The sequence below is a fragment of the Curcuma longa genome, chromosome 11 (genome assembly GCF_044706935.1).
Source record: "Curcuma longa cultivar G26 ecotype Majalengka, Jawa Barat chromosome 11, ITB_CL_G26_1.1, whole genome shotgun sequence".
Lineage (NCBI taxonomy): Eukaryota > Viridiplantae > Streptophyta > Magnoliopsida > Zingiberales > Zingiberaceae > Curcuma > Curcuma longa.
This window is the reverse complement of record NC_133871.1, coordinates 25,522,997-25,534,224: the sequence shown is the minus strand read 5'-3', so window position 1 is coordinate 25,534,224 and position 11,228 is coordinate 25,522,997. Positions and strand designations below refer to the sequence as shown.

At 41.6% G+C, this 11,228-nt stretch overlaps 2 protein-coding genes across 4 annotated transcripts; both read left to right on the top strand.

The window, feature by feature from the left end:
- Positions 1-920: 920 nt before the first annotated feature.
- On the top strand, positions 921-2,650 carry LOC141840348 (pentatricopeptide repeat-containing protein At5g66520-like). The gene has a single exon (XM_074728311.1). The coding sequence runs from the start codon at positions 965-967 to the stop codon at positions 2,510-2,512; it is 1,548 nt and encodes a 515-aa protein (XP_074584412.1). The 5' UTR covers positions 921-964; the 3' UTR covers positions 2,513-2,650.
- A 287-nt stretch (positions 2,651-2,937) lies between these two features.
- LOC141840347 (uncharacterized) lies at positions 2,938-10,471 on the top strand. 3 transcript variants are annotated; one of them, XM_074728308.1, is made up of 9 exons: positions 2,938-3,642; positions 5,227-5,273; positions 5,511-5,611; positions 6,833-7,004; positions 7,470-7,646; positions 8,851-9,309; positions 9,440-9,539; positions 9,650-9,725; positions 9,808-10,471. In XM_074728308.1, exons 1-9 carry the CDS (start codon positions 3,387-3,389, stop codon positions 10,148-10,150), a joined length of 1,731 nt encoding a protein of 576 aa, XP_074584409.1. In that variant the 5' UTR covers positions 2,938-3,386; the 3' UTR covers positions 10,151-10,471. The 3 variants fall into 3 exon arrangements, with proteins under 3 accessions (XP_074584409.1, XP_074584408.1, XP_074584410.1); XM_074728307.1 differs by having other exon boundaries at positions 2,939-3,642; positions 8,815-9,309; XM_074728309.1 differs by lacking the exons at positions 2,938-3,642; positions 5,227-5,273 and adding an exon at positions 5,300-5,403 and having other exon boundaries at positions 8,815-9,309.
- Positions 10,472-11,228: the final 757 nt, after the last annotated feature.

The following is an 11,228-nucleotide window of genomic DNA, read 5'->3' as shown; positions in this document are numbered from 1 at the left end:
AACATATAATTTTTATAACATCAAAAATTAATTGTTAACTTTTATAATATATAAAAATTAATTATTAATTTCTATAAAAAATAATTATTAATTTCTCCCGCGCTTGATGACTTTGCCTTACGATAGACCGTCGAGATGACTTTGCCTTATAACAGACCGAAACTTCAAGCTCCGCGCTCGATGACTTTACCTTACGACAAACCAGAACTCCGAACTTCGCGCTCGATGATTTTGCCTTACGACAGGCTAGAACTCCGAGCTCGATAACTTTGCCTGATGACAGGTCGGAACTCCGAATTCCGAGTTCGATGACTTTGCCTTACGATAGGCCCGAAGCACCAAACATCGACTTGCCTTATGACACCTCATCAAGATATCCCGAAAACAACTCAGCATAGTCCAGTCAGTCAGACTACACCTCCTTCGACTAGATTAGTTCGGGAGACTTATGATCCGGTAGCGGGGATAATGACACCTCATCAAGGATAAAATCATAAAATCGGTTCGTTTTTAAGATTAAGAAATTTTAAAATCGGTTCACCTAAAGAATAAGAAAAAATATCTCAAAACATTTCAGAATCTTCTTTAAAAAAATAAGAACGGATACTCAGAATATTTCTAAACGGATACTAATATTTCAGAGATTAACTATTATAAAAATAAAAAATATTTCTCATGCCTATGGATAAAGATACACATATACCTATCCTAATTTTTTTGAGTGCCTCAAATCAAAAAAATTTTTTTCTTACATCGTATCTTAACTTGGACATTAGAGTGATTTGTCGGATGTGAAATTTTTTATGATTTTAAAAATTAATAATTTTTTTTATGAGTAAAACTCAATTATTTTAAATGATTGGTTTATGATCGGCACGTCACCCCCTCAGTCCTCTCGACTCTCCCCGGCTGGTCTTCGCCTCCGCTTCCGTACGCTCGATGAAGCCCTCCTTTCCCTTCCGCCATGAGAAGCCGCATTCCCCTCGCAACGCCACCGCTCTCCTCCTCGTTTCTGTCGTTGATCCACCGCTGCTCCACCCTCAAGCACGCTCAGGCGCTCCACGCCCGCTTCATCTCCCTCGGCCTCGCCCGCTTCGCCTACGTCGCCAGCCGCCTCCTCGCCCTCTACGCCCTCCACGACGCCGACCACGCCCATCGCCTCTTCCAGCGCATCCTCCACCCCACTATCTTCGACTGGAACGTCGTCATCCGGGCCTACTCCGCCAGCCCCTACCCTCACCGCGCCATCGCCTCCTACGTCCGCATGCGCCGCCGCGACGTCGCCCCCAACGTCCGTACCTTCCCCTTCGCCGTCAAGTCCTGCGCCGCCCTTTCCGTGCTCTCCCAACTCCATGGTCAGCTCTTCCGATTCGGCTTCCACCTCGACGTCTTCGTCACCAGCTCGCTTGTGAGCACCTACTCCAGTTTAGGCTCCGTCGATATCGCCGCCAAGGTGTTCGACGAGAGTCCTAATCCAAATGTTGTCTCCTGGACCAGCCTCGTGAGCGGGTACTCCACCCACGGAATGGTGGACAAGGCACGCAGCGTGTTCGATCAAATGCCGGAGAGGAACGCCGTCTCATGGAGCGCCATGATTGCGGGCTACGTCCGCAACGAACGCCACCGAGAGGCGATCCAATTGTTCCGCGAGCTGAAGCGGCGTGCGATTGCAGAGCTAAGCGACGCTCTTCTCGTGAGCGCTCTGAACGCTTGTGCGAGCCTCGGGGAGTACGAGGAGGGCAGATTGATCCATTCCTTGATCGAAATAAACGGGACGAAGCAACAGTACGAGCTTGGGCTGGGGACTGCTCTGGTGGATTTCTATTCCAAATGTGGCTTCGTGGACAGCGCACGAGAGGTGTTCGACAGAATTCCTCACAGGGATGTGACCGCCTGGAGCGCTATGATCATGGGCCTGGCGCTCAACGGAGACTGCCGCTCGGCGATCGCTGCCTTTTCAGATATGATATCGCGAGGAGTGAAGCCGAACGCGATCACCTTCGTCGGCGTCCTGACGGCCTGCGGCCACGGCGGCCTGATCGACGAAGGGCGGAAGCTTTTCAGGGACATGATGGTGGTGTACGGCGTGCGGCCAACGGTCGCGCACCTTGGGTGCATGGTGGACTTGCTGAGCCGAGCGGGGCACACGGCGGAGGCGGAGAGCTTGGTCGAGGCCGTGCCGGCGGAGGCGGATGGGGCGGCTTGGGGGGCGCTTCTCAGCGGGTGCTTGGTGCACGGGGACTACGAGCGCGGAGAGCGAGCCGGGAGGCGGGTGGTGGAGTTGGAGCCTAAGAAGAGCGGAAGGCGCGTCGGGCTGGCGAATGTGTACGCTTCAATGAGGAGGTGGGAGGGCGTCGAACAGGTGAGGAGGGAGATGAGGGCGCGGCGAGTGACCGCCGCCATCGCTCGGAGCTCCGTCGAGGTCGGCGGATTTGGCCAAAGGTTCGGAGCTTATTCTCTTCCAAATATTTTTTATCAGAGCACTGACGCACAAGATTCAAGATCGGCATGAAGAAAGATATCTACAATACGAAGAAAGCTACAGAACTTAGAACTACTGCTTCCTCAGTGCAAATGTTTACAGATCGACAAAATTCGAAGTAAAGATCGAAGAAATTTCTCCAATGTTAAACCAACTGAAGACTGAACCATCCACCACGAAGAAAAATCTTTAGTTTCAAATCAAAAACTGCTTCTGAATGACAAAGTGGAGAAGGATGGTTCATACCACAAATCCTCAACGCATGCATTGATTTAGCGCAACAAAAAACCAGAGCTGCGAAAGCCCTCGAAGACAACCACAAATCCACAGCAGGCAGCTTAGGCGAGGAATTCGCCAACTCACCAGTTCCTTCCGGCGACCTCCTCCGCGCTCCACCAGACTCCGCGGCACCTCCTCAATCCATTCTCCGACGCCGCGAGGCGGCGGCCCGGAGAGATAGATATTCTTTGGTCGCCTAGGGCATCGAGGGTTCCGGCGATGGCTCAGCCGCCACTGATCCGAAACCCCACGCTGAAGCCGACGGGCGAAGGTTCGACGACCGCAGTACGAGTGATCATGAGGCGGCGTGGCGATCCGACGGCAGAAATGCGGGCGCGAGCGTAGTTGGCGGAGAACTGAGGAAGTTGTAGATGTAGATATGTGCGGAAGCTTGTAGGGAATCCAGCAAAGGGGGAAAAGGTAGATGCGCTGCCGCACGGCGTGGTGAGATAGTTTGGCAGCGAAGGGGAGGCACTCGGATCTGCTCCAATAGACAGGATAAAAATATCTTCTTTTTGCGCTAATAAAAAAAGAGCAAAGGTTCCGTTGCCCCTTCTCTTCCCCTTGCCCTCTCTAACGCTTCTTCCTGCGCTCGCAGCTCGGGGGCGCCTCTCTGTCAGCTTCCATGGCGTCCGTGAGTGGATCTGGCAGGAAGATCCTCCACGACCGGCTAAGAGACCAGCCGCCGCGGCCCTCCGCCTACGCGCGCTCTACTCCGCTCGCTCTCCCGCCCCCTCCGCCTCCCGCGGGGAGCCCTAGGTGGCTCCTCGGCCTTGTATCCGGCGCCGGGAAGCTAATCTCCTCCGTGTTCCGCGCCGATAGCGGCTCCCCCGACTCTTCAGATTATTCCTCGGACCAAGACAGTAGCAGCTCTCGCTCCGGTGAGTTGGTCTTTCTCTTCCTCTTCTCTTCTCCCTTGTGTGTATACTTGATTGTCTTTGTGTCTCCCTTCTGTCGAATTTTGGGTTACTTGTACAGCTACATGCAGTATGTCGTATGGTATGTAGTAGTTGGTACTTGGGTTACTCAAATCTCCGTGATTCAAGTGCCTTGTTTAATGCAATTTCATTTTCGTATCTCATACCTTGAATTGATTATCTTTGTTTATCTTGTTTAACGAATTGCGGGCTATTGTCTACCGATTCTGACATGATAGATAGTACTGGACGCAGGCTAGGATAGCAGATATGTTCGAGTGCCCTATTTAGTGCAATGATTCATTTCCGTATCTCATACCTTTAATTATTTACATCACCATTTTCCCCATCAGCTTTTCTCTTCTGTAAGAAGAATATTTTTTATGCTAAGGATGACAACTTTTATGATGATATATGTGTATATAAATATATAGATGCTAAATTTCATCAAACACATTTTCTCATACTTGCCTTTTCTTCCTGACAAAGAACTTAGAAAACTAGATTTTTTTTTTCCCTAACCAAAGACATCCGAAGCCATCTGGAAGCATCCTATCTGCCTTATAATTTAAGAATTCAAGCCAAAAACCTCTTCTGGTACTATTTTAAGTTTGATTAGATGACCACCTATAGCAAACTTTAAGCTTAGAAAAGCTTCCTATCTTCAACATTTTATTCTTAAGCTAAACAGTGATTGTAGCTGGAATGCAAGTTTGACATTGATTCAATTTAGTTTGATTCAGTTTTACTTGAACCAAATGAAAGCCCTACAGCCTGGCTCAAAAAAATCTCATCATATTCAAATTAATTCCAGTTGTCTCATGCAAGTCAACCTAAGTTAACCATTTTCCCCCTACATACACGTGCTCTAAATCTGCACCAGATGAAATGTTCAACCTTTTGTAACTGACTTGTGTCGACCCTTATTTCTGACATCGGGAACTATTATCTAATAAGGATCCATGGCTGCCTCAAATGAAAGGAACTACCATAATTGCAAACTGAGCTCTTTTAATTGAATTAGCAGATATGTTACTGTTTCGTGAATTCTTCTTGTGGAAATCATATTTGAGGGAGAAAGAACAAAAATAAGAAAAAATACTAGAGGATCTTGCACTTACTAGGAATCAGTAGAGGAAGCATCTGAATAATGCTACTGATAAGAAACAATGATGTCTGTCTTTATTTGTCAGGGTGACCAGATTGTTCTTATTCACTGTACTTGGATGTAATGCATCTAAGGCGTTCTTTGTATTTTGTTGGTAAAGTTTCATAACTTTAACTGTATTTATTGTATGTGTCAGTCAAATTCTTTTTGTTTAAACTTAACCTGCCTTTTATTATTTTAAATGCACTTATTTGCCTTTGCTACGTACCTCTGCATGCATTATGCAAGCTGGTTGGACTCTGATCTTTTTTGAATTAGCTGGATGCTGTCATTTTTATGCACAGAGCATGTCAGTTTGATTACCCTGGAATTAATCTGTTTTGCTAGGAACTTGATATTTCATTGCGCAGAAGATAGCTAATGTTTTTCCTCTTTTGCAGATGAACAGAATGTTGACGCACCTAAACAGCTTCATGGATCCAGACGAGTAATCAATTTTCATATCTTCCATTTCTGTTTCTCTATAAATGGTCTTCATAAAGCAGCGAATGCAGACCTAAATCATGAGAATTTCAACAGTGTATCGTGTAGGCACTCGATGTTTCACCACAAAATGGGTGCTCTTGATACACACACCTACGAATCCACTAGTTTCCATTTTTTCCCTTCCAGTTTTAGTTTAAAGTCTTCTAGCTAATGGAGGAAGTTGTTTATATATGATCAGGAACTGAAGAAATCAGAGATGGAGGTATCACATGCAATTGTTCCAGTAAGCGAAACCAAACTTGCTATCGAGAAGTTGCTCCAACAGGAGACTTTTTCAAGGTAGTTCAGGATTTCTTGATATATTATTCCTTTTTTTTTTGCTGCAGGTCTTTTAGTTTTTGTTTAACGTCATTCAAAAATTTGCTCATGCATGTTGAACATCTGCATTTTACTTTCACTTATGCCTTTCTAGTTCATTCCGCCTACATGTAAGATTTGTTGAGTAGAAGACTATGTGAAACAATTTAACTCATGCAAAATGATAACATTAGATGTTTACTCATATATTCGTACTGATCTGTACGATTGCCCACATGCCAAGCCTATTGCATATGATTCTTAATCTGGTCCGTTGACTTCATTCATCTTTAGAATTTGTTTTCTGCATCATAACCTACGAATCTTGCACTCAACTATACTATTTTATCTTGCATTAAGCCCCATCTGGTAGTGTGTTTTTTAAAAATATATATATTTTTCAACCTAAAGAAAGCCCTTCAGTCAGTATTTGACTGACTTAAATTCATACATTTTTAGTAATGTATTTCCTTTTCTTGAGATATCTTTTTCAATGCTAGTGTAAGCCATCATTCAGATAGATTTCTTTATTGCACAGAGATGACCATTAGAGTGTCTCTTAACTGTCAGCATGGTTATACCATAAATTCACCCCCTTGATTCTTGACACTGCCTATCTATTTAGAGACATTGTTTATTGTGCATCAGTTGTATTTAGTTTCTTATCACTAGATCTTGCAAATATTCATAACCATGCTATAGTAAATACTCTTGCCACCTCAGCATACTACCTAATGACGCTCACAAGTTTTTCTATTATACAGTGTGCACTGGAACTTTAGCACTTCCCAGACTCAACTTTTTTGTAAGTAAAAATGAGTAAAAGGAATATAAAGTTATTTGCTACATAAGACTTACTCTATTCTGATGCAATTTTTTTTTAGTTCCAGAGTGAATGATGATGGAGGTTGACTTTTTATTTAATCAGTTTCTATGTAAAGTAAAAAAAAAACCATTTGGATGTGCAAAAAAGGTGCAGGGCAAACTCCTCCATTGTGGGAAAATTTCTGATTCTCAAAGGAGAAAAATAGGGAACTTTGAAGTAACATGTTGGGATTGGTAGAGTGTTAATTGCCTGTTCGTGTTGTCCAAGGGATTTTGGATGATGAATGTACAGATCTTATTGTTGGATAATGTATGTTTATTAACAATATGACACTTAGCTGAAACTCTGAAACTCTGATATTGTGCTTCTATTTTCAGGGATGAATGTGAAAGACTGACTAAGTTATTACAATCCCGAGTGGTCGATTCACCATCAGTATTTGTTCAGGATAAAGTGGGAGAGGCAATTTCGAATGGACTTCCTGGCAACACTGGTGATTTTTCTGGAGCCTGGTTGTCATTGCAGCAGTGCAATGTGTTACCTGAATCAGTTGCGTACTCTCCTATTTTTTAGTTCACATTCTGTTAAAAGTTCTTTTAGTATGATTGATGTCCACAAGGCAGCAGCTACAAAAGCCAACAAATGGTTGGAGCTGAAAAAAAATGCCATTTAACTCTAAAGTTTTTTTTCCTCCGTGTGGACCATCAACACTGAATACTGAAGGATACTGTAGACACTGGTCTGCATATTGATATAGTCACCCTTATTTCTCGCTCCTAACTCATTAGCATCCATGCCCCATGCTGGGTTGCATAGGCCACTCACTCTTTAAATATGCACCCTCTTTGATCTAGAAGTTCAATATGCTTACAACATGTTTAAGTTTAATTTGTTAGGAATTGGATCCCAATAATATCAGGCACTATTATTTAGTTTTGACTAAATCTTTATGGTATTAATTATTCAGCATGGAAGTTTTATCATGATCCTACTTTCTGCTCATGCATCCTGCAGGATGTTCATGATGATGCACCAGTGGATCTGGCTAAATCATATATGCAATCGCTTCCTCCTCAGCAGTCTCCAAGTGTTGGTAGTATTACTCTATCATCTATGATTGCTAGCAAGGAGGATCTTCAGACTGATAGTAGCAACCATGCAAGAACTAGCAATTCTTTGTCCTCGATTAAGGTAAAGTATAAGAGCATACACCAATTATAGAAATGAAAGTGATAATATTGGTTCCCTTTATGTAAATATATTATTTCTCATTTGGAAGAGTATGTTTGCAATTTACTGGTCTGGTAATTGGTCAAAACACATACCATCCATTTCTGGCGATCAGATGTATCACTAAATACAAATGATACTTAACATGTACCTAGTCTATATTGTGGTATACCACTTTCACCAAGAGGCCTTTTATTCCAACTATAAATATTGATCTTGGTGCGTACCATATCTGTGACTATCTTTTGGTTGTTGTATTATTTCTTCTCATAAATATTATTTAAACCTCATTTAATTTGCCTTGCATAAGATTTCCCCTGCATGATCTAGAATCTCAATATCTTGTGCAACTCATAGTATTCCTTCATAATATAGGATTTCAACAACAAATTACGAAATTGTTGAAGAAGACTTGATTAATCACTTCATTCATCTAGAACTTTCCTTGGCCATAGCATATTTGCTGATTTGAGGATCACCCCAGGCAAGATTCTGAGCTCAGTTGCTACCAGAGTTTCCACACGCTTCATTGTGTGGAAGTCACTCTTAGAATACTGTAGGATCAAAGGCCCTGTTGATTAGTTTCGAGTGGTCCAGTTACTGAGTTACTTTATCTTTCGAAGGCAAGGAAGTTGAGAAAGTAATCCTTTTGGCAGTATTTTGGGAGTAGACTACCCATTTCATAATTGCGATGAAACCATTATATGTTTCTTTTACAAAATTTATCGAAAAAAGAAAGCATAGGTTAACTGCCTACTACTAATTAAGACGAAATTGCAATCCATTGAGACATCTTACTTGCTGCTAAAATAGAACACATAACATGTTTTGGCAATCAAGCATCGCTGAAGTTGATAATTTATTATTTTGCTCATTTCAATGACATTACACCAAACACCACTTGTTTTATTTTCATGAGAAATGCTGATCTTCCTTTTTTTGGCCTTTCGAAGCCTAGAAGATGCATAGGTCACATTGTGAATTTGTCATATGTGCACTTTTCTCTGTAAATGTCTTGGAATTGCATGCCATATTTCTCATACTCTGCAATTCAACAATTGCCAATTTGGTCTTTAGTTGAACTGATGCTTTTTTGTTCCCTATCTTACAATACGATGCCTGTGTTCAGGATTTTAAGAGGAACTATTTCTCTTCCGGATCGCAGGAAAGTCCAGATAGTAATAAGAAACCCCATTTGATATTGGAAGATACCCTACAAGAGAATCCTTCCTTGAAACTAATTGATTCCCAGGAATTATTTCAAATGGAGACTTCAAAGATCTCATCCGCAGCAGATGAGAGAGATCCTTACTTTTTAAGAACAGTACAATTTTCATCTTCATTATCATCGCTGGAGACTTCCAATGCTCCTGCTAAGTCATTAGTAGAGCATGTTGAAGATCTTCATCGCAATGATGGTGGTAACTTAGTTGATAAGCCTATCAATGAAGACGTTACCACAGTAACTGTAAAGTCCACTTCTGCTACCTTGACTTCAGAGCCCATGGAAACACTTAAAGCCTCGGTAGAGAAAACTGCATCACCAACTATCAGTTCATTAGGTCCGACTCTATCTGATACACCAACTGAGCATAAATTGCCTATTTACTTGGATGCTAACAAGGTGAACGTATTATTATTTTTTGCTTTTCTTCCTAAACATGCCTACATGGTTTTCCAGCTTTTTATACATTTTTGGCACATATATTAACATAATAGTTGCGATAACCATTATGAAATTATTATTGCATTAGGATGTCGGCAAGCCTTCATCAACTGTGCTAGAAGACATTATCAATGACGATGCTCCTCATGAATCTTCTATTTCAGCTTCAGCATCAAAGGTGCCTGATGGTAACTTCTCGATCGAACAGATTACTATTTGAGACCCTTGCCATGTAGCAATACTGTCATTCTGCTATATATACTTTCAGCTGCACTAAATCTCTTAAAAATGTAAACAGATGCAAAGTCACAGGATCAAAATCTTTGTTCACTGAACGCAACAGATGGATCAGGAAACGAGTTCTCAAGAAAAGGGTAAATACACATGGGTGCTTCTTTGCGACTTTTTTGGTCTGAATAATTCATCTTACTTCTAGTTGCTCGGTTTGCTGTTCAGTGGATCGACAGAGTCAAATGTCAATCCGCAGCTTGTTTCCCAGGAAAACCAAAGTTTCACCCAATTCAGCAATGGTGAGCAAACTACTGATGTAGCTAAAGTGACTAAGGAGCATCCAAGCATGGATACCGCACCGGCTCATGGGGAGAACCATATCACAACTAAATCACCGAAGGTTGCGAAAAGGAAATCAATTGAGCATGTTTCGGTTTCACCTCGGCCTCGCACTAGACAGCATGTTTCGGTTTCACCTCGGCCTCGCACTAGACAGCAAGCGACAAGAGAAGGAAAAGTGGTAAGGGAAAGGGAGCAAAGTCACCGCCAGGGACGAGTGTCTAAGTGACTGCAACCAACCATACATTGGCCGAGTACAACACGAAAAGCAAGTCGTGTTCCAGCTATTTTAGGTCTTTCGGCCATCAGTGCTCATCCTCTGTATACTAATTTATCTAGTCTCTCTCTCTCTCGATGGTGTTGCATCCATTTTATAAGCTAGTGCCTAATTTTTAACCTGCTTGTTTGTTGTGTCATCCTTAGGTCTTGTTGTATCGTCCATAAGTAACACGTCTAACTATTACGCCAGTCTCTCGACCATCCATCCATCCATAGAACACAACTTCTTGAAATTAATTGTCGTTATAAGAAGGTAGTCCATTGAGTTGTATTTGCCTTTCCAATGTTGTCTATGTATATGTAGATGGATCTGCATAACAAACACTTGAGAGTACCTACAGTGGACTTTGAGTGCAGGGTTCCCTGTTTAGTAGCAACTAAACTTTAAGTGCATTCCTTGTTAAAATATTTTATATTGTATCTGCATGAAAAAAGTCTTTTATTTATTTTTATATTTTTTTAATAATTTAAATATATAAAATTTTGAATTGATCAATTCTAAAAGATCGATCTTATTTTGCGGAAGTTTTCACTTGCTAAGATAAATTGAAAAATATTAATGATTCATAGCTCTGCAGTTAGTGTATCATAGTGAAATTAATTCATAATGTATCACAATTAAGGATCAATCTATGTTGAGGAGTGTGGGAGAGCAGGATAGAAAAATTATATATATATATATATATATATATATATATATATATTGCTGTGGCATAATTAATTAACTACATAATACATGTTTTTTTTAAATTTCATATACAAGTGCTTAGGACAACACCCACCAAATCCTCAACTTAGCTCAAAGTAATTTAATCATAATGATTAGCTTAATCAAACCTACTTAATGCTCGAGATTTCCACGAATGGATGGATTCGGTTGGTGTCGAACCCGACGTTCGGATTTATTGAAGTGGAATATGCAGGGTTTATTGACAAATAACGAAGTCACACGTGTACATCAAATGTATGACTCAAAAGTGAATAAAATAAACAAAACACTAAACTGTAGTACCATTCTCTCTGGCATT